This window comes from Lepisosteus platostomus, chromosome 26 (assembly GCF_059453375.1).
Source record: "Lepisosteus platostomus isolate fLepPlt1 chromosome 26, fLepPlt1.hap1, whole genome shotgun sequence".
NCBI classification, from domain to species: domain Eukaryota; kingdom Metazoa; phylum Chordata; class Actinopteri; order Semionotiformes; family Lepisosteidae; genus Lepisosteus; species Lepisosteus platostomus.
This window is the reverse complement of record NC_142636.1, coordinates 10,097,142-10,120,316: the sequence shown is the minus strand read 5'-3', so window position 1 is coordinate 10,120,316 and position 23,175 is coordinate 10,097,142. Positions and strand designations below refer to the sequence as shown.

General features: G+C 52.3%; 1 protein-coding gene across 3 annotated transcripts in view; it reads left to right on the top strand.

Annotated features, from left to right (window-relative positions):
* The window catches only part of arhgef2a (Rho/Rac guanine nucleotide exchange factor 2a), a 53,617-nt gene that overhangs the window by 15,398 nt on the left and 15,044 nt on the right, over positions 1–23,175 (top strand). For 2 of the 3 annotated variants that reach the window (XM_088620690.1, XM_088620689.1), the window contains one exon: positions 19,392–19,554. In XM_088620690.1, coding sequence (XP_088476816.1) covers positions 19,392–19,554 — 163 coding nt within the window. Of the gene's footprint in view, positions 1–3,768; positions 4,146–19,391; positions 19,555–23,175 lie in introns of those variants that run through there. The other variant, XM_088620691.1, reaches the window with a different exon arrangement.

Below are 23,175 nucleotides of genomic sequence, written 5' to 3'. Positions count from 1 at the left end.
TGCTTGTTTCAATCCCCCGAGCCCCAGAGTTCGAAGACGACTGGCTTTGCTGTAGGGTTCTGCTGGTGACGATATCTTTCAAGGACCTGACTCGTGCTGGGGGGGGGCTGTTCCTGTGAGACCCCGGGGCTCAGAAAGGAGTGACGCAGAATGTGCAGGCGAGCGCGAGGTGTTCTGGCACGCCTTGTTGGCACCGGTTCCGAGAGAGAAACAGAACCAAGGCCAGAGAAGGAGCTGGCTTCAGTCCAGCTGCCTGCTGCGCAGCCCCTCTGTCTGACAGAAGGCAACACTTTTCTGACCCCTGTCAGCTAATTGGTCTAATTAATCCCCACGTGCTGATTATGTAACCTCCTTCACGCTTGGCCTGCCTGTGACCAGCGCAGCTCCAGTCCTGATCCCTTATGTCACTTCCTGCATCGGGAGCCCCCACCCAGCAGGACTTGTAGGTCCCCACTTCTAAAGACTTGAAACAATGTTGTTGTGACCAATTAAGCAGGAGGTGTGCTTAATTAATTAAATTAATTGAGAGGAGATCCCTTCAGCCCATAAGGACTAGAGTGCTCTTCTTTTAGATTGATTAAAAATGTCTTGTTCTTTACACACTTGTGACTTCTGGGACTAAATTGCATTGGGCCTCACAGGATCAGGGCTGGAGACTTCGGGTCTACATTGTCAGTCACTGGCTTTGCTAGACTTGATCAGTTAGTGTCTGAATACAGAGGAGCTGGACTGAGTGTCTGTACAGTTACTCTCCAGCTCTGATGATGATGAAGGAGTGTTCATGTGAAGATACAGAGGAGCTGGACTGAGTGTCTGTACAGTGACTCTAGAGCTCTGATGATGATGAAGGAGTGTTCATGTGAAGATACAGAGTAGCTGGACTGAGTGTCTGTACAGTGACTCTCCAGCTCTGATGATATCTAGAGTATTCTTCATCTTATAATGATGCCTCTTATACAGGCACAGTGCTTGTTTATTTCTGCTTGTCTGGATTATGAAAGTGCTTGGAAGACAGTTTTCCTAGATGGTTTGCTGTTGGGCACAAGTGTGTGAGGGGTGGGGGCGTGTGATGGCGCGCTGTGCCAGGAGCAGACCGTGTGCGTCCAGGGGAATGTGTTGAACTGAGGAACTGCAGGGAAGGACACTTTCCAGTCCTCAACAGCGCCGTTATTTTATCATTTTAGGCTCTAAATTTAACAATGACTAAGTTACTGAGAGACAGGTAGAGGGAGAGAGAGCGTGGGAGAGAGAGAGAGAGAGAGACCAGGAGGGGGGCCCAGAGTGAGGCGGGGGAGGCAGGGAGGCTGAAATAGAGGGAGAGGAGGAGGGGAATGGAGGCTGAAATAGAGGGAGAGGAGGAGGGGAAGGGAGGCAGAAATAGAGGGAGAGGAGGAGGGTAAGGGAGGCAAAAATAGAGATAGAGGAGGAGGAGGGGAAGGGAGGCAGAAATAGAGGGAGAGGAGGAGGAGGGGAAGGGAGGCAGAAATAGAGGGAGAGGAGGAGGAGGGGAAGGGAGGCAGAAATAGAGGGAGAGGAGGAGGAGGGGAAGGGAGGCAGAAATAGAGGGAGAGGAGGAGGAGGGGAAAGGAGGCTGAAATAGAGGGAGAGGAGGAGGGGAAAGGAGGCAGAGAGGCTGAAATAGAGGGAGAGGAGGAGGGGACGGGAGGCTGAAATAGAGGGAGAGGAGGAGGGGAAGGGAGGCAGGGAGGCAGAGAGGCTGAATCAGAGGGAGAGGAGGAGGGGAAAGGAGGCTGAATCAGAGGGAGAGGAGGAGGGGAAGGGAGAATGACAGGGGAAACCAGGAGGCTGAGACAGGAGCAAAGGGAGGGAGGCTGAGAGAGAGCACTGCTGTTTTTCTTGGCACTCAGTAGAAAGGCGGTGAGGCCGCTGGTTTTGGGCGTTCCTGCCGAAAGCTAAATTTAGCTGTCGGTGGTTCTGTTTGACTTGTGCTGGGAGGCTGGAGTGTCCTGGAGCCTCTCTCTGTGTGTGTGACTGATGCGGCTGAGCCCCGCCCTCTGCCCCAAACAGTCTGCGAAACTCTTAGAAAAGCCACAGCGATATGCAAGACAAAAAACAAAAGGCAGCTCAGTCAGAGCTCGGTTCGCTCTGTCGTGCAGCCTTCACAGTCGTACAGCTCTGCTCTTGTGCTCAGAATTGCCTGTTATTTGAAATCCACAGCACTACAGCACGATGCAGAGCACAACCCTGACTGTCAGATCTCCACCATTTAAAGAGTCATTTTTATCCAACGTGCCAAGGACTCTTGATGCAGACGTGTGCAGTGTGTTACATACATGTAGCAGAAACATGAGCTGCACATACAACACGGGACACTCTGTGCCTGAAGAGGCCGCTTTGAAAAAGACGCATCGTTCACAGATTCTAGACACTCTGGGGAGGGCCGACAATGTGTTGAAATACAGTATAGAGTTTAAAGAGAGGAATCTAAAACGAGAGATGTTGTATTACGATGCTGCAGTGTGCTAATAAGACGTCATTCAGAATATTGTGTACGAAATGGTGACATAAATGAAAGATATTTCTGTTCGGGAATGACCAGACACCTTCTCAGGTTCAAAGGCCTGCCCAGCGCCGACAGGCTGAAGGGACTGAGTCTCTTTAGTCCCGAACAGAGACGAGTATGAGGAGACGAGATTCAGGTCATCGACAAAGTCAATCCAAAGAGAGGTCACAACTGGAAACTACAGGGAAGGGTATTGAAACCAGATAGCAGGAGGCAGGTCTTTACACTAAGGGTGGTGGATGTGTGGAACAAGCTGCCCAGCCCTGTTGCTGGAGCCGATACCCTGGTTCCTGTCACTTATAATCCTCAGATCCGTGTAATAACGGGACACAGATCGGTGCAGCGGAACGGTTTCTGTTTTTTCCGTCGAGTTGGTAGAAATCATCAGCTGTTATTGAAATTAAGAAGCCGCGGCAAACTCGCCATTGAAAAGGCATCTGAATTTCAGCTTGGGCGAGACGGTGCAAATGCTTTTTAAAGCGTTTCTGCTTCAGTCCTGTAGTGATCGAGGAGATCCAGGGATCCCTCGACGTGACCGCAACTCGGCTTTTCGTGTTTGTGCTGATAAAAGAGAAACAGTTGATCTGTTTATCATATCTGTATTAAAAGTATTTCGGGTCGCATTTTTTTGTAGATTTACTCAAATCTACAAAAAAAAAAACAGTATTGGCAGATTTCTCTGTGGTCCCATAAGTACCTTTATTAAAGTTAGTGATGGGACGAAAATCTTCGAAAAATCCGTCTAGAAGGAAGAGGATATAATGCTTTTGCCACGTAGGAGATGGGCAGCCAGCAGCGTGTAGGTTTGAAATGCAAAGCGATTTGTTCAGAGATACAGGAGTTGAGTTAAAAAAAACTGTGGGCGCCGAACTGTAAAAAACCACGCTACAGTAAGTGAGACCATGAGGCGAGGAGAGGGCGTTGCAATGTTTATTTAGAAGGGGGCGTGGACAAACATGTCCAGCGCGCCGCTGTTGGTTAAAACTTAAGCTCCCGAAGAGGGCGGGTTTATGTAATGAGCTCACGCTGTTATTGGTTGGGATTCTCAGGAGGGACGGGGGTTGTCAGAGTGGGGGCGTGGTCGTATAATACACTCCCCGATTTGATTGGTCGAACATCAGAGACCTCCGCCTTGGAGGCGGGGACTTATGCCTGCCCGTCTTGCTCCTGCGTGCTCTCCCCGCCCCTGGGGGCGTGTCCCACCCCGGAGTGCGCTCTCATGTGAAGAGATTAGCAGCGAGTTCGAATTTCCTGTTTGAAAGTCATTCGCTCCGAGCAGGGCTGAGAGGCGGATATATTCATATTTATAGATTACATATTTATATAAAGGGAAAAAAAAAAGTTGATAGGACTTGCTTTTTCTTCTTCCCTTTTTTTCTTCTTCTTCGTCTTACCCGTTGGCGCAACCCGGAAAGAAGCTGGATTAACAGAACTGGACCAGAATTAGGCTAAAAGCCGAAACGCTTTTGTTTTCCTGCGTCCAGTTAGTTCTCATTGTACGTACAGTGTATGCACCGGTGTACCGCGCGTCCAGAACTGAAGTAGCCAGGCTGCGATGTCTCGGGTAGCAGACCCGTTGTCCAAGACCCGCCAGGAGCGCATGAGGGAGATCACGCAGCGGGTGAGTCTGCCGTCTCTGTCCACTCGCCTTCGAAGGAACACGGGGGAATCGATCGCGATCGCTCAAGGGCCTGATGGACCACTATTGTTGTGGCTGATTGGAATTATCGTGAGAATGTTTTAGGAGCTTTTTTTTTCTTTTTCGAAGAGTTTAAATTGCCACTCGACCGCCCCCCCCAAAGTGTTTATTTGCGTCCCTTTCGGGCTCGGGTTTCATGTGGTTCCGGTGGGTTCTGCACGTGTAGAAGGAGCGCAAGAGCCCCAGAGCTGCCTCTCGGACCCGGAGCCGCCCCCCCGTGTGCGAGTCCGGGCTCAGGGCTCCGGGCCCCGGGCCGGTTCTGGGCTCGGTTCGGCTCAGCTCGGGCCTGGACAGGAGCACGCAGCGCCCGGGGGGGGGGCAGAGGGGGAGGTGTGTGTTTCGGGGGATGGGGCCCCTGGCGGACTGGCGCGTCTGAGCCCGAGCACAGCCGGGGCGCGACTTTTACACCACGTTTTTGTTAAAAAAAAAAGTTCTGCTCCATCACGAAACCACCACCTCCTCCTCCTCCTCCTTCCCAAGAACGATAACACGTTCAGGGGAGCGATTGCACAGCCCCAGTTACTCAGAGGCTATTGAGCAAGAGAGAGGTCGCGGCGCAGTCCGATCTCCTTTTTGTTTTCCTCTTTTTATGTTTCAAGTTATTAAGGTTTCAGTTTCAGCCCGGTTACAGCGGTGGTAACTCCTGCCCATCACCCCCCGCCGGCTCGATTCCTGGGCTGGCTGTAAACTCCGCTTCCTCGCCTGTAGCTGTGAACGACCCCCGGGCGGTCTTTTCAGAGACAATCCCAGGGTCTTTTATCGAGGTGTGAATTTTGCGCCGCGGCTGGAAGGCGCGCCGGGCCGCTCAGTTCCCCGATCGGCACCAGGAAACTTTGCGGCCCGGCCGCGGGATCGCCATCCGCTCGTGCCTCCCGCGCTGGAGCCGCTCTCGCCCGGCCCGGTACCACGGTACCGCCGCCGTCCAGCCGCCCGATCTGGGACGAGTTGTGTCGCGGCGCCTCACCTCCTGGTGTCTCACCTGCGAGACACGTGCTTCACACCGGAAGTGACGCACCCAGAGTTGGCAAAGAGACGAGCCCCCCCCACACCAGAAGCCGGAAATTGACAAGCGCTCGGGGTTTAATAATCGTTATCATCGTCATTATAATTCTCGTACAAATATGCCATATAGCTGTTTATGCGCCTGTGTCCTGTTTCTCTGATTACTGCTTAACCAGCAGCGCCCATGGGTTTGTGTCAGGGTTGGACCCAGACGTGCTGTGACGGGTGGATCTGTGTTATGAATATGGTAGTGCCGTTCTGGAGTTGGGAGCTGGGAGTTACAGTCGCACAATCAGGCCACAGCCATCTGTATTTCCTGTTTTCTCACTTTTAATTGGCCTTCTCTGCGTTCAGGAATGCTTTTGAGTAAAATGAACTTTTCTGTGGGGAGGGGTGGGTGGCGGCGGCGGCTGTGAGGTTAGCTCTGCGTGGAAGCAGAAGAAAGTGATCTGCCCACTTTTCCGCTGTAGGAATGCCATTTGAAAACACTTTGGGCAGAGAGGCGTTGGAATCTCCGTAATACCAGTCTCTTCTCGGAATGTTCTGAAGACTTTTGGAATATAATCTGGAGAGTCACTGTAGAGACACTCAGTCCAGCTCCTCTGTATCTTCACATGAACACTCCTTCATCATCATCAGAGCTGGAGAGTCACTGTAGAGACACTCAGTCCAGCTCCTCTGTATCTTCACATGAACACTCCTTCATCATCATCAGAGCTGTAGAGTGACTGTAGAGACACTCAGTCCAGCTCCTCTGTATCTTCACATGAACACTCCTTCATCATCATCAGAGCTGGAGAGTCACTGTACAGACACTCAGTCCAGCTCCTCTGTATCTTCACATGAACACTCCTTCATCATCATCAGAGCTGGAGAGTCACTGTAGAGACACTCAGTCCAGCTCCTCTGTATCTTCACATGAACACTCCTTCATCATCATCAGAGCTGTAGAGTGACTGTAGAGACACTCAGTCCAGCTCCTCTGTATCTTCACATGAACACTCCTTCATCATCATCAGAGCTGGAGAGTCACTGTACAGACACTCAGTCCAGCTCCTCTGTATCTTCACATGAACACTCCTTCATCATCATCAGAGCTGGAGAGTCACTGTAGAGACACTCAGTCCAGCTCCTCTGTATCTTCACATGAACACTCCTTCATCATCATCAGAGCTGGAGAGTCACTGTACAGACACTCAGTCCAGCTCCTCTGTATCTTCACATTCACACTCCTTCATCATCATCAGAGCTGGAGAGTCACTGTACAGACACTCAGTCCAGCTCCTCTGTATCTTCACATGAACACTCCTTCATCATCATCAGAGCTGTAGAGTGACTGTAGAGACACTCAGTCCAGCTCCTCTGTATCTTCACATGAACACTCCTTCATCATCATCAGAGCTGGAGAGTCACTGTACAGACACTCAGTCCAGCTCCTCTGTATCTTCACATGAACACTCCTTCATCATCATCAGAGCTGGAGAGTCACTGTAGAGACACTCAGTCCAGCTCCTCTGTATCTTCACATGAACACTCCTTCATCATCATCAGAGCTGGAGAGTCACTGTACAGACACTCAGTCCAGCTCCTCTGTATCTTCACATTCACACTCCTTCATCATCATCAGAGCTGGAGAGTCACTGTACAGACACTCAGTCCAGCTCCTCTGTATCTTCACATGAACACTCCTTCATCATCATCAGAGCTGGAGAGTAACTGTAGAGACACTCAGTCCAGCTCCTCTGTATCTTCACATGAACACTCCTTCATCATCATCAGAGCTGGAGAGTCACTGTACAGACACTCAGTCCAGCTCCTCTGTATCTTCACATGAACACTCCTTCATCATCATCAGAGCTGGAGAGTCACTGTACAGACACTCAGTCCAGCTCCTCTGTGTCTTCACATGAACGCTCCTTCATCATCATCAGAGCTGGAGAGTCACTGTACAGACACTCAGTCCAGCTCCTCTGTATCTTCACATGAACACTCCTTCATCATCATCAGAGCTGGAGAGTCACTGTACAGACACTCAGTCCAGCTCCTCTGTATCTTCACATGAACGCTCCTTCATCATCATCAGAGCTGTAGAGTGACTGTAGAGACACTCAGTCCAGCTCCTCTGTATCTTCACATGAACACTCCTTCATCATCATCAGAGCTGGAGAGTCACTGTAGAGACACTCAGTCCAGCTCCTCTTTATCTTCACATGAACACTCCTTCATCATCATCAGAGCTGGAGAGTCACTGTACAGACACTCAGTCCAGCTCCTCTGTATCTTCACATGAACACTCCTTCATCATCATCAGAGCTGGAGAGTCACTGTACAGACACTCAGTCCAGCTCCTCTGTATCTTCACATGAACACTCCTTCATCATCATCAGAGCTGGAGAGTCACTGTACAGACACTCAGTCCAGCTCCTCTGTATCTTCACACGAACACTCCTTCATCATCATCAGAGCTGGAGAGTCACTGTAGAGACACTCAGTCCAGCTCCTCTGTATCTTCACATGGACACCCCTTCATCATCATCAGAGCTGTAGAGTCACTGTACAGACACTCAGTCCAGCTCCTCTGTATCTTCACATGAACACTCCTTCATCATCATCAGAGCTGTAGAGTCACTGTACAGACACTCAGTCCAGCTCCTCTGTATCTTCACATGAACACTCCTTCATCATCATCAGAGCTGGAGAGTCACTGTACAGACACTCAATCCAGCTCCTCTGTATCTTCACATGAACACTCCTTCATCATCATCAGAGCTGTAGAGTAACTGTACAGACACTCAGTCCAGCTCCTCTGTATCTTCACATGAACACTCCTTCATCATCATCAGAGCTGGAGAGTCACTGTACAGACACTCAGTCCAGCTCCTCTGTATCTTCACCTGAACACTCCTTCATCATCATCAGAGCTGTAGAGTCACTGTAGAGACACTCAGTCCAGCTCCTCTGTATCTTCACATGAACACTCCTTCATCATCATCAGAGCTGGAGAGTCACTGTACAGACACTCAGTCCAGCTCCTCTGTATCTTCACATGAACACTCCTTCATCATCATCAGAGCTGTATTATAGAACAGCCTTGTTATACCGGGGGGCAGCTGGTCCAGTGGTTCAGGCCCAGCCTTGTTATACCAGGGGGCGGCTGGCGTGTTGGAAAAGTACAGGTCTGTTACAGGAGGAGGCTGTGAAAGAGAAGTTTCACAGAAGCCATGGCAACAGAACTCGCAGCTTTAGCAGATCCGGCCCTGACGGCGTCGGGGTGTTTTCAGGAACAGATCGGAGAGGGCACACACACACGCACGCACGCGGCGCTGGGCAGGCTCCGGGGAGCTCGGGTGCTGGGAGAGCAGGTGGGCAGAAGCAGAGCGTCGGCGCGGAGCGTGGGAGTGGGGCGTGGGCGTGCGCCGCCGCGTGTGTCAGAGAGGACAGCGCTGCGCTGCAGTGGGGGAGGTGTGCCGGCGGCTCGCCGAGCGCCGCTGAGTCAGCCGTGGAGGAACTGCGGAGTTTTTCCTTCGTCGGCGTCTGCCTTTCTTTTGTATTTGTTGTGCTTCTCTCTTCTTGCTCTCTCTCTCTCATGGATGCGATTCCGCTCACGAAGGAAACTGGGGGCACGGTGACAGACACTGCGTCATGCGCTTGCACCCTCACACACACACACACACACACACACACACACGTAGGTACCCTGCAGGTGCTGACGGTGACACACACGCCTGCACGGACGGGCACAGCGCACCGGCACCCACGCACACACTGACAGGGCAAGATCCTGCTGGAGTAGCCATGGAGAGGGGCATGATGGGCAGGGTGCTGGGGTCCTGTCTCCCCCCCCCCCCACACACACCCCAGTGACACCCCAACTCTTCTCTCCTGACCGGTGTGCTGGTGTGGTTTGGGGCCCATCCTTCAGGCCCAATGCCTGCCTTCCCTGTGTGCCTTTCCCTCTATATTAATATGCATCTTGTAAGCAGGTTAAGCCAAATTTAGCGTGACTAATACACTCAATAAGCCTTTCAGTACACCTAATTATTGGGTGTTGTTGTGTCACACACGGACAGTGAGCATGCAGGATTCTGTCTGCTGCTCTTACTGCTTGCTGCTGACTGTGAAGCTGTGCTCCTGCTTCTCTCTCTCTCTGTAGGTATATATTTAAACACGCTCATGCAGCACAGTGTCTTTCTACAGTATATACACTGGCGCACAGTGCAGAAAGAGGAGCTGTTACATTAGTGACTCCCCAGCGCCATCTTGTTTTTTTACACCCGACACCGTGAGCGGATGGCGGTCGCGTTGGCAGGGTCGGGCGTGATGTCGGCCCGTGCCGGGGCAGAGAGGACGCGGGGGCGCCGCGCCGGCCCAGGGCGGTCACTCTCGCCCGGCCCGTCGGCGAGGAATCGGATGTTGCACGCGGCGGCCCGGCTTTGGCAGAGGGGTTGACCCTCCCCAGTACCCGTCGGGAGGGCTGCAGTCAAAAAGGCAAGAGAGGATCCAGCTAATCGAGATTATTCGTTCAGCTCAGCTTCAGTGAACCGATTAGCCAAGAGCGCGACACAGGCTCAGCGGAGGCTGTTTGGTCCGTCTTGCTCGTCTGACAGAGTCGGGGCTCCAACCACCTGACTGGGAAGCCTGATGCAGACTCCCACAACCCTTTGTGTAAAGTAGCAGATCATTTGCATCATGTAAATTCCCACAGCAGACTTTCCGGAGGCGGATTGGGCTGAGGAGCCCTTAAATACCCTTGTAAACATTAACCCAGTCTCATGCAGCCTGTGCACATACACACGTGTGTGGAAGTATATTAAGATGTATGCTGGACTTGTCTACCCTTTAATACTCCTGTGTGCATTTACTCAGTCTCATGCAGTCTGTGTATGTACATGCACACTTGTGTATATAGTGGATGTATCTGTCCTTAAACACTCCTGTGTACATGAACCCAGTCTCTTGGTCATGCTCATGCTATAGGCTTTGGTACAGAGGGAGAAGTGCGTGCCTCTCGCCCGGAGGGTCCCGTGTTCGATTCCCGCTCTCTTGCTCATGCTTGTGCTGCATGTGTATAGAAATCCACTACATTGCATCGTTCTCTGCGGGGTGTATCAGCTGGGTCCGGTGCTCTGTCTCTCTCTCCTGCGCACAGTCGCTGCTCTGTGATACAGCACGCTCGCTGCACAGCACACTGGGGGTCCGGGGGGTGATACCGGGCCTCCTGTGTGACGCACCGGGCCGGGGGGGGGGTAGAATATCAATTCGGATTTCCGGACATTCCTGCCGCTGTCCTGGGCTGTTCTCCCAGTGCTCAGCCAGGCAAGCAGGGACACGGGGACCTGGGGAGCCGTGCTCACTGGGAAACGGACTCCGAGATGCGGGGGCATGCTGCTCCCGAGCTTCCTGGACAGGGCATTCCGAACGCTTCATCCGCGCAGGCGTAGGAATGAGTGTCCCAAGTGTATCCCGGTTCGGACGGGAGCTCAGCTGTTCACAGTTCTAGCCCTTCTGCACAGGTGTGCAGGGTGTGGCTGGCCTGTCCCTGGGGGGCCTAGATGGGCGCAGACGGTGATGTTGGGTGGGGGGGGGCTACAAGTCCTCTCTTGGCGAGACCCCCGGGCCTTCGGAGCGGCTCTGGCGGAGAGCGGAGAGCAGAGACCTCTGTGGGTTTTGTGTTGAGCAGGTTCCAAGTGTACCAAGGCAAATTCTTGTACCTGACCCGTGCTGGCGAATAAAAGCGATTACGATTCTTTGCCGGCCCACTACGCGTTGGCATCAGAGCTACAGGAGGGTCACAGACGAGCGGGCAGGGGAAAGGAGTCCATCACAGGTGGCACCGGTCCCGAGCGCTGACAGTGAGGGGGGCGGGTCCGCTCTCGGGAGTTGCTGTGTGGTGCCGCGCAGCGCATGGAGAGCTGCTGTGACAGTGTGGGCAGTGGACTGTGGCTGAACCGGGGCGGGGAGCCTGAGCCACAGAGACGCCACGCAGGTGTGAGGGGCTGAATTCTCAGAAAGGAACCAGCTGCTTGTGAAGGGTTTGGCCTGAAACAGCTCCTGCTCCCTCACCACCGCGAGCGCGGGGCTCCGTTCCAGGACGCTCTCAGTGTCCCTCTCTCTTGTGTCGGGACTCTTCTAGGTCACCGACATCCCTTCGCACAGCAGTCTGGTCCTCTCCAGGTTTTACATTTGTGAATCAGAACCTGTACTGTGCACTAGGAGTCTGACTGACAGCACTGTAAAACCTGGAGTGGATCAGACTGCTGTGCACTGGGAGTCTGACTGACAGCACTGTAAAACCTGGAGTGGATCAGACTGCTGTGCACTGGGAGTCTGACTGACAGCACTGTAAAACCTGGAGTGGATCAGACTGCTGTGCACTGGGAGTCTGACTGACAGCACTGTAACACCTGGAGTGGATCAGACTGCTGTGCACTGGGAGTCTGACTGACAGCACTGTAACACCTGGAGCGGATCAATCTGCTGCTGTGCATTGCAATCTTTATTTTCAGGCCCGTATACATTAATTAATCTAGTTAGAAAAAAAAATATTTTTCTTCCTGTGGCAGAAGAAGACACGCACAGGGGCTGTGGAAAGCACACTGATCGCACAGACTCACTGAGTCACTGTCAGGGTAGACGCAGCCAGAGAGCACAGCTCACAGTGCCGACCTTGTGACTGGAGAGAGAGAGCGTCACGAGAGGCCCGTGGATCAGAGAGGGAAGGCAGGGAGGAAGAGGGCGGCGAGGAGGGGGAGGGACAGAGAGAGGGATGAGAGTAGGGTGAGGTGAGCGAAGGAGAGCAGGGCAACGAAAGAACGAGAGGAGGGAGTGGGGGAGGGAGGGCAGAGGAGAGAGTACATGTCGCTCAGCTTCAGAAACGATTCACCTGACCTGCAGGGCGTCCTTCTGAAAGGCCGCAGCCCTCGGTCGGCGTGCACAAGTGCTGTCTCGGCCTCGGGGCTCTCTCTGTGCTGCCGGCCTGCCCGTGTCGTGTTTGGAGCAGCTGGGCTGCGGTGAGGACCCGAATAGGGGTCTCACCCCTCCCCCCCAACCCCCCGCTGTGTGACACAGGCACACCTGTCTGTGTCTGGCCCTGCACTCCACAAAGGGCCCTTTCAGAGCGACCTGAGAGAGAGGGAGTCGGGTTACACAGGGGTTTCGAAGAGAGCGGGCAGCACCGCCAGCGCTGGGAGACTCTCGATCCCCTCTTTCTCACACACACACACTTTTTCTCTCTGTCCTCCCTTTGGGAGTGGTTGTTTTTCTTCTGCTGAGATTGGAAATCTTTCTCCTTCACTTCTTCTATTTCTCTCTCACACTCTCCCTCCCTGTCTCACTCCTCCCCCTCCCCTTTCTCCTCTCTGTTCTTTGCCCTGACCACTGGACTGTAAAAGAGATTTTATAGTAGTCACGTGCTGTAGTTATGAGCGTCTCACTGTCGAACCTGTAAACAACCACATACAACAGGTGTGTAAACAGAGCGAGAGAGAGGCTGTGGAAACTGGCTGTTTCCAGACCTGCAGGGCCACACACAGACGACACCCTCCTTCCCAGGCTCCTTCCTGTACAGTGTAGTAGAGCCCAGTGAGATCAGGGTAAAAGCACAGTACAGTGCAGTAAAGCCCAGTGAGATCGGGGTAAAAGCACAGTACAGTGCAGGAAAGCCCAGTGAGATCAGGGTAAAAGTGCAGGGGGAGGATGAGGTTATCATTCCTTTCATTGGTGCTGTTTTCCTTTCTGACTCCTTCTGCCTCTCTGGCTGACTTCACAGCAGAGGAATTCCAGGAGAGTCGTCTGCTCTCTTTCTCTCGCTCCCTGCCTCCTCCCACTCTTCACTCACAGCCCCCGACACCCTCTCTGTCCCTCCTTCCTCTCCCTCTGCCCTTCTTCCTCAAACTCTCTATACCTCTCTCTCCGTCCCTCCGTCCTCTCCTCTCTCTCCGTTCCTCTCCCTTGCCATGCGGTCTCTCTCTCTCTTCTCTTCTTGCTCTTCCGTCGCTCCACCCCGCTGGCCTGGAAGGACAGGGGTCAGTGACTCAGTGTTGCCATCTCTCTGAAGCTCTGAACAACATCCTGGGTCAAAGGTTCAGTTCAGTCAGATAGTCAACAGGTCGGTCAGTCTTCTGGACAAGTCTGTGAGACAGCTGGCCAGACTTTTGGTCATTCAGAGATTTCCCAGGTCTGTCAGACAGCCGACCTTTCCTCTGGTCACTCGGTCAGGCGTTCCCTGAGTCTGTGACACAGCTGGCCAGTGAAACAGACTGTGGTTTAGCTAGAGGATGGTCAGCCACTCTTCAGACAGTTAGTCAGTGTGGGAAAGTGCTGTAATAAAAACCTGAACGTTTTGTTTAATGATCTTCCTGACGGTCTGTAAGAAGAGTGTGTGAAGTTAGTCATGATCAACATGTCGTTCGTGGCTTCCGCCTGTACAGTCAGCATGTGTTTGGACGGAGCAGAGGTGTCTGGGATAACACAGGAAAACAGAGGTGTTCTTGAGGCCTGGGCACTGTGGAAACTGACATCAGAAACGCCAGAGCAGTGTCTCTGTCGCTCACAGTGTAGCTCTGTCTTTTCTCCCCCCCTTCCTCACTCTTCTCCTTCTCCCACACCTCCTCCTCTCTCCTCTCTCTCTCTCCTCGTCTCTCTTTCTCTTTCTCCTCCCTCTCCTCGTCCCTCCTCTCCCCTCCTCTCTCCTCCTCTCTCTTCTCTCTTCTCTGCTCCTCTCTTCCCTCTCTCTCCTTTCTCTCCTGTCCCTCTCCTCTCCCCTCATTTCTCATCTCTCTCCTCCTCTCTCCTCCTCTCTCTTCTCTGCTCCTCTCTTCCCTCTCTCTCCTTTCTCTCCTGTCCCTCTCCTCTCCCCTCTCCTCTCTCTCCTCTCTCTTCTCTGCTCCTCTCTTTCCTCTCTCTCCTTTCTCTCCTGTCCCTCTCCTCTCCCCTCTCCTCTCTCTTCTCTGCTCTCTTCCCTCTCTCTCCTTTCTCTCCTGTCCCTCTCCTCTCTCCCGGTCTTTGTGCTGTAGTACACACCTTGCTATACTCGGCCGCTTCATCATGACAGTGCTGGTGAGTGACATGAAATTCACACCCCAGATCTGGGTATCTGGGTAAAAACAGGTCTCTTTTTCTTTGTCTTTGTCTCTTTCTTTTGTTCCTCTTCTTTTTCTCTTTCAGTTTGCAGTTCCCCATCTCTCATCCCTCTGAGGTGAGGAATTGCATTGACCAGATGTTGCTTTGCCCTGTCTGGTTAATCAAATTTAAATTCAACAAACTTTATTGGCATAACCAATAAATGACAGTGTTTCCAAAGCAATAACAATTACCAAGATATCTCCGAGCATCTCCAACATCAGTGACCAGTCATCTTCCTGGAAGGGGGAATGCTATTTGTCCTCTTTGACATGTTAATTAATCTCTGTTCGTTAGCAAACAGAGTGTGAGGTGCTTTGTGTTTAAAAAGGTGTGGTGATAACGAGGCATCTGTCTCTGCATACACACTCACTGGTTGCCTGAGTCCCTCTCTCAGTCCCTCTCTCTTTTCCTCCTCTCTCTCTTAGCATTCCCCTCTTTTCTCTGTCCCTCTCCCTCCCTTTGTCTGCCTCTCTCTCTTTAACCCTCTCCCTGCTCTCTTCTCTCTACCTCCTCTACTTCCTTTCCATCCCTCCCTCTCTCTGTCCCTGTCTCTCTCTCTCCCTCTGTCCTTGTCTCACTCTGTCCCTCTCTCTGTTTCTGTCTCTGTCCCTTTCTTTCTCTCTCCCTCCCTCTGTTTCTGTCTCTGTCCCTGTCTTTCTCTCTCTCCCTCTGATTTTGATTTTGGTGGTGTGTTGTGCTTTGCACGGTTGTAATATTTCGGTGACTTCAGATGCGCCCAGTTGGTTCAGTAAATCATCTTTAAACGCAGGAAATTCCTGACGCGTTGGAAATGCCCCGACTGTAGTTTCACTTACGTTTTGTGACTGTGCTATTGAATTCTTCGTAGTGGACATGATTGAACTGACTTAATTCAGTTCAGCCTTCGCAGATTACCTGGGAATACCAGGTTTTCTGCAGCCTCTCTGACAGGTTCCCTCACGCAGTCGTAGGAGAATTTACTCTCGGATGATCAGGGTTTTTACAGCGGCGTCGGCTTCCGGCCTGGCTGCTTCCGGCCTGTGTGGACGTGACTCGATACGGGGCAGTGTTCCTCATTGGAGCTGAACACAGGGGTCGCTCGCTTCTTTACATGAAGGGTGGCGAATGTCTAGGACAAGTTGCTGAAACAGATTCCCAGGGATCCTTTGGGAAAGGGCTGGCGGTGATCTTGGGATATATTAGCTACTAAGCTTCCAAACCAGCTGGATGGGCTAACAGGCCTCCTGCTGGCTTCAGCCTTTCCCGTGCTCTGTGATCTTACAGTCCGCAACTCCCTGTATCTCCGTTGCTGTGCTGGGACTGGAGCTGTGCCCCCTGTCAGATGAGCCGGCAGCCCCAACACCAGTAATTGGATTTCTGTCTAGCCAGACCCCCCCGACCCCCTCCACCACACTCCAGGGAATGGGGTGCCAGTAATTGAATCTTGACTTCCTAACGAGCTGTTTTCTCCATGACCTCTAGTCGCGGCGCTCCCTCCCCATGAGGCCGAGCCCTCGCTAAGCTGCTTTCGCTGTCTCCGCGCAGACTTACCGCGCCGCTGATGGCCGTCGGCCCAGGCCTCGTGTAACAGGAGCCCGTGCCTCACGTTTTTGCCCCATTGTTCTTTTTGACAGTAATAAAAGTGTTCCTACTGCTGGTACTACTGCCCCTGTTACTAACACAACTGCTGGTACTACTGCCACTGTTACTAACACTACTGCCCCTGTTACTAACACTACTGCCCCTGTTACTAACCCTACTGCTGGTACTACTGCCACTGTTACTAACACTACTGCTGGTACTACTGCCCCTGTTACTAACACAACTGCTGGTACTACTGCCACTGTTACTAACACTACTGCCCCTGTTACTAACCCTACTGCTGGTACTACTGCCACTGTTACTAACACTACTGCTGGTACTACTGCCACTGTTACTAACCCTACTGCCACTGTTACTAACACTACTGCTGGTACTACTGCCCCTGTTACTAACACTACTGCTGGTACTACTGCCACTGTTACTAACACTACTGCTGGTACTACTGCCACTGTTACTAACACTACTGCTGGTACTACTGCCACTGTTACTAACACTACTGCTGGTACTACTGCCACTGTTACTAACACTACTGCCCCTGTTACTAACACTACTGCTGGTACTACTGCCACTGTTACTAACACTACTGCCCCTGTTACTAACACTACTGCTAGTACTACTGCCCCTGTTACTAACACTACTGCTAGTACTACTGCCCCTGTTACTAACACTACTGCTGGTACTACTGCCACTGTTACTAACACTACTGCTGGTACTAATGATACTGCCACTGCTGCCACTGTTACTAACACTACTGCTGGTACTACTGCCACTGTTACTAACACTACTGCTGGTACTACTGCCACTGTTACTAACACTACTGCCCCTGTTACTGGTACTACTGCCACTGTTACTAACACTACTGCCCCTGTTACTAACCCTACTGCTGGTACTACTGCCACTGTTACTAACACTACTGCTGGTACTACTGCCCCTGTTACTAACACTACTGCTGGTACTACTGCCACTGTTACTAACACTACTGCTTGTACTACTGCCACTGTTACTAACCCTACTGCTGGTACTACTGCCACTGTTACTAACCCTACTGCTATATTATTCTACTTATCTGTGCTGTAAGAGCCGCGGTGCTGCTGGCACAGTAGGTCAGTGTGGCTCTCTTGCAAGGCTGTGTTGGTGTTGTACTCGATGTCTTTGCTTCCTCCTCCTCCCATTTCAGACCATGTTGCAACAGCTTCCCCCCCCGCCCCCGTTTCCTTAGTAACTGCCCCCCCCCTCCATTGACCCCACCTTTGAATGCAGAAAAAGAGGAAGTTGTCATTTTGTTGTGTTCCTGTATGGGATGTCAGCACAGCCTCAGAGAAGGAGAGGCCCGTTGTCTTAAAGAAAAGACACATATGTACAAATTTAAGAAATATTTTATTGAGAGAGTGCTGTCAGATAAGAGTGGACACTCATAAACTACTGTTTTCCACTGAGCCACAGCCACTGTCTGGGGTTCCAGACAGGTGTGGGGAGACGGTGTGGTGATGCACCTGTACAGGTGTGATGCTGTACAGGTGTGTGGAGACGGTGTGGTGATGCTGTACAGGTGTGGTGATGCTGTACAGGTGTGTGGAGACGGTGTGGCGATGCTGCTGTACAGGTGTGTGTTGTTATGTGTAGAGATGCAAGGATTCACAGCGCAGCTCAGTGAAGAGTTGAAAGGAGGATTAGTCTGTAACTGAGAGGCCTCCCTGAGATCAGACTAACAGTGTTGTTCTCTCTCTGTCTGATCTGCTTACCCTTGTTCACAAGCTCCTTATACAGCACAGTACTCTAAAAAATCTACCTTAATGACTCAATGGCATATTTGGAGTAGCATACATTTCCAGACTAGTATATTTGCAGTTCACCTTTATGCAGATTGCCATGTACGTGAGACAGAACTGTGCCTTACTCGGCCTCTCTTTCAGGTTCCTTTCCAGATGTACCTGGTGTCTATACAGCATGCCTTACCCACAAGAAAATTAAGCTTTCTTTTATACTTATGACAGAATCTACTATACTTATATGTTTTTTAAATCTTTTCTGCTGATAAAAACCAGTTTTCCTCTGGACTGTGTAAAAATGAGGAACCGCAGCTTCCCAGAAAAACAGAAGCAGACAGGCCAGCACAGCTTTTAACCCTTCACGGGTCTGCTCAGCCGCGCCTGAGCTGTGGAGTGGGCACATTCCCGGCACAGTGAGCCCCCTCTTTCCCCCAGCAGTGTTTCAGGAAACCTCGTCTTCTTCATCTTCTCCTCTGCTTGCCCTTCGCTCTGTGCTTCGGCGGCTGCACCCCGCCTGTCCTCCTGTACCCCGTCTGTACTCAGGGAGCTGCGACACTGTTGTAGTGGATTACAGGGCGATTTGCAGAGCGCAGGGTGTCAATTAGCTGGCTGTGTGTTAATCTCTTAATCCTTGGGGATAATCTCCCATAGGCACTGCAGGAGACCTCTTCCCAACAGTCTGTGAAAGACAGCCCTGACCTCTACCAGAAGAGAGAGCACAGACTGGGCAGCATCGTCTAGAGATCATTGGATTCCATCAGTTTGGGTTGGGTCACACTGTAACCCTACAGTCCAGAGATCGCTGGTCCAGTCTGGGCCGGGTCACACTGTAACCCTACAGTCCAGAGATCGCTGGTCCAGTCTGAACCGGGTCACACTGTCACCCTACAGTCCAGAGATCACTGTTCCAGTCTGGGCCGGGTCACACTGTAACCCTACAGTCCAGAGATCACTGTTCCAGTCTGGGCCGGGTCACACTGTAACCCTACAGTCCAGAGATCGCTGGTCCAGTCTGAACCGGGTCACACTGTCACCCTACAGTCCAGAGATCACTGGTCCAGTCTGGGCCGGGTCACACTGTAACCCTACAGTCCAGAGATCGCTGGTCCAGTCTGGGTCACACTGTAACCCTACAGTCCAGAGATCACTGGTCCAGTCTGGGTCACACTGTAACCCTACAGTCCAGAGATCGCTGGTCCAGTCTGGGTCACATTGTAACCCTACAGTCCAGAGATCGCTGGTCCAGTCTGAACCGGGTCACACTGTCACCCTACAGTCCAGAGATCACTGGTCCAGTCTGGGCCGGGTCACACTGTAACCCTACAGTCCAGAGATCACTGTTCCAGTCTGGGCCGGGTCACACTGTAACCCTACAGTCCAGAGATCGCTGGTCATACCAAGTCATACTTAAATACATAATTGTTTAACTCTACAATGACTTAACAATTAAGAATCAATTGAGCGATTAATGTGCCGGAAGAGCCAATGTTTGTCTCCACCTTGCCTAAGAAATAAGTCGGCTTTGAGCAGAAATGCAATTCATTTTTAATATGCATTTTATTGTTTTGTTCAATGAAATAAAGAACAGAACAGGGCTGACGATGCCCAGTCACGTTGCGGGTCTCTGTTTACTGTTCCTTCCTCCTCTGTCCCTGTGTGCTGATCGCCCTCTCTCTCCGTGTGTCCGCTGCAGAACAAGGAGAAGGAGAGGATGAAGGAGCGGGAGAAGGAGGCCAGGGAGCGGGAGGCACGCTACAGCAACGGCCACCTCTTCACCTCGCTGTCCGTCTCTGGCACCACGCTCTGCTCTGCCTGCAACAAGAGCATCACCGCCAAGGAGGCCCTGTGCTGCCCCAGTAAGTGACCGCGCTCCAGCTGTGACACAGTGCACTACTGTCCTGTACCACTGCAGTAGTGCACTGTGCTCTCTCAGCCCCTGCACTGTCCCATACCACTGCAGTAGTGCACTGTGCTCTCTCAGCCCCTGCACTGTCCTGTACCACTGCAGTAGTGCACTGTGCTCTCTCAGCCCCTGCACTGTCCTGTACCACTGCAGTAGTGCACTGTGCTCTCTCAGCCCCTGCACTGTCCCATACCACTGCAGTAGTGCGCTGTGCTTTCTCAGCCCCTGCACTATCCTGTACCACTGCAGTAGTGCGCTGTGCTCTCTCAGCCCCTGCACTGTCCTGTACCACTGCAGTAGTGCACTGTGCTCTCTCAGCCCCTGCACTGTCCTGTACCACTGCAGTAGTGCGCTGTGCTCTCTCAGCCCCTGCACTGTCCTGTACCACTGCAGTAGTGCACTATCACCAGTCTGCCGAGATATACACTGTGGTAACACAGGATGCTACACTTCTGTTTTTCTCTCTATTTGTGTAGTGAACAGAAATTTACATTAATTTACTGTACTGTAGTGTGATCATATAAATGTATGAGGTGAACACATGGATCTGACCAGCACTGGACAGCTCTGGGATACACATGGATCTGACCAGTACCTCTGGACAGCGCCGGGGTGCACATGGATCAGACCAGTACCTCTGGACAGCGCCGGGATACACATGAATCTGACCAGTACCTCTGGACAGCGCTGGGATGCACATGGATCTGACCAGTACCTCTGGACAGCGCCGGCATGTACATGGATCTGACCAGTATCTCTGGACAGCGCTGGGATGCACATGGATCTGACCAGTACCTCTGGACAGCGCTGGGATGCACATGGATCTGACCAGTACCTCTGGAGAGCGCCGGCATGTACATGGATCTGACCAGTACCTCTGGACAGCGGCGCGATACAGGATACACGTGGATCTAAACTGCACTGCTCAATCCTCGGATCTGCAAACCGCTTCACCCAGGAAAAAAAAGAAAAAATGGAGGAGACAGAAGAAACAAAGATTCTCCCCCTTCCTATTTCTGCAAGGCTGTCAGCTGCAGAGTCTGTCTGGACAAAAGAGTCAGTGTGCAGGGAGAGAGGGGCTCCCCCCCCTCAGTCTCTACAACAGCTGGGGGGGAGAGGGGGCACGGGGGGAACATGGCCACAGACACAACAGCAACTGCTGCCAGAGGGGCAGTGGGGGGGCATTGATTTAGTGCTGGGGAGGCGGGGCAAGGGGGGCAATTAGAGTGGCTGGAGTCTGAGAAGACGGGGGGGAGGGTGTGTGTCGGGGTGCGGGGGTGGTTAACACTTTGATCGATTGTTCTGGGGTTTGCTGAGGGAGCTGTCAGAACGTGGAATAGTAATTACTGCCGGGGGGTGGGGGCTGCGAGCTACATATTGATTGTTTTGGGGAGCGGGGGGCGATGTGGCGGCTGCAGTGTAGGGGCGAAGGTGGGGTGGAGGTCAGTACAGTTAGGGGTGCTGTCGGTGTGCTGTTCTGCAGCACCAGTAGCACACCACTCATGTTCTGTAACACTGGCGTACCTGTGTAACATCACAGCACTGTGTTGTCTGTATTATTGGAAGGACCCGTTTGAAAGGTTACAAATGAGAGGATCCAGTCGGCCTGACCAGCCCATCTGGTAGTTGGTATGTGTTTGATCCAGAGATCTCACCCAGCTGTTCAAGAAGCTATGGCTTCAAAAAGCCTGGCCACAGAAACTGGACACTGGCAGACCTGGCTGTCCAGAGAGGACAGGCTCAGTGACCACAGCCTGTTTATAAACACTGGGCACAGACAGACCTGGCTGTTCAGAGAGAACAGTAACCACACTCTGGACATAGAAACTGGACGCAGGCAGACCTGGCTGTCCAGAGAGGGACAGGCTCATTGACCACAGCCTGGCCATAGAAACTGGACACGGGCAGATTGAGCTGACTAGAGAGGACAGGCTGTGCTCCCGTTGCCAGCAGGGAGAAACGGAGACAGAGACGCACTTTCTGCTGCACTGTGAGAAAAACTCTGGGATTAGACAAACATTCTTCCCTAAAATAACAAAACTAATCCCAGAATTCCCACAGCTGCCAGATTCAGAGCTGCTCCCAGTCCTACTGGAGGGAGAAAGTCAGTCGAGCTGCAGCCCAGCGTGTCACATCAGTCATGGGTGGGGGCTGTGGTTGTGTGAGGGAGAGAGAACAGGCCCCTGTATGCGAGAAACTCTGGGCTATCCCTGGCTCTCCTGTGTCCACGCCCATCTATATACCGTCTACCACACAGCAGCTCCGGGTCTTTGTCTTTAAATCCCGGCATCCCTGCAGGGATCCTTTTCCCAGATTAATGGGCCATGTCACACAGCAGGAAAGCTCGGCTCTCCCGTTGTTAAATCCAAGATTGCAGGGAGGGAGTTAATCCCTGATCTTCATCCTCAGTCTCTGACGGGCCGCGTCGGAGAGAGGTGGCAGGAGACTTCCTGGAGGGGAACCTGGAGTCCCAGTCTCGCTCTCTCTCGTTTATCGCACAATGATCGCACGAGTGGAGGGTGAGAATCGGGGCGAATGATGTAGGGAATCGGGTTTTTACGACATAGTCTCGCCTCTGCAAGTCTTGAAGCACGTTTTTGGCGGAGCTGCTGGAATAAGCCCCACCCTTTTACAGGTGTGAATTTGACACAATGGACATGCCATGGCTTTCAGGTGGGCTGTGTGGTCACCCAGTTCTGCGTCTGTCCAAGTAACGAGGATCAAACCTTCATAAAAAGCTCTGTGTCGGAGCTTATCCCCAGCGGACAAGCGCTGAGCACGTGGCCTCTGGAGAGAAGGCCAGATTTGCAAATATGTACAGTATATGATTCTATATATAGATGTGATCTCATCTGTCCGGACTCGGCCGTGTTTGTTTAGTGACCTCAGAGATGCAGAAATCCAGGGATGTTTGTTTAGCGTCGCCCTGTGTGTGTGTAATGGGCCGTCGGGATGAATGGAGCCCAGTGTGCCTGGCGAGTGGGCGAGGGGGAGAGTCTGTCTCCTGGAGCCGGGTAAAGAGCTGCCTCGCTTCTGTGTGGATCCTGCCGATCGGAAGGCTGCCTGGCCGGAGCGAGATTCCGAAGCGGTTTAGGTTGGACAGTGTGTGTGTGTGTGTGAGAGACAGAGACAGGGAGAGGTCTGCGATTCAGAATGAATGGAGCCCAGTGTGTCGTGGTGTGTTTTTAAGTCTGAGAGTGAGTTCACAAGGCCTGCCCTGGGGGCTGGAGACAGAAAACAAAACCAGGCCTGTCAGCAGTGCAGAGCACAGTGTAGAACAGCACAGCGTGGACTGGAACAGCACAGCATAGTCCAGACTGGCATAGCAGGGTCCAAAACAGCACGGCGCTGTCCACAACAGCCCACAAGAGTGCAGTGCTGTGGACATTCCCTCAGCAGGAGTGCGGTCACTTTCATTAACAGCAGGGATTGCAGTAACAGCTGCAGGAGTTCAAGTAACAACTGCAGGTGATGCATTAACAGCAGCAGTAGCAGTAACAGCAGTAGAAGATACAGTAATAGCAGTAGGAGTTGCAGTAACAGTAGTAGAAGATACAGTAATAGCAGTAGGAGT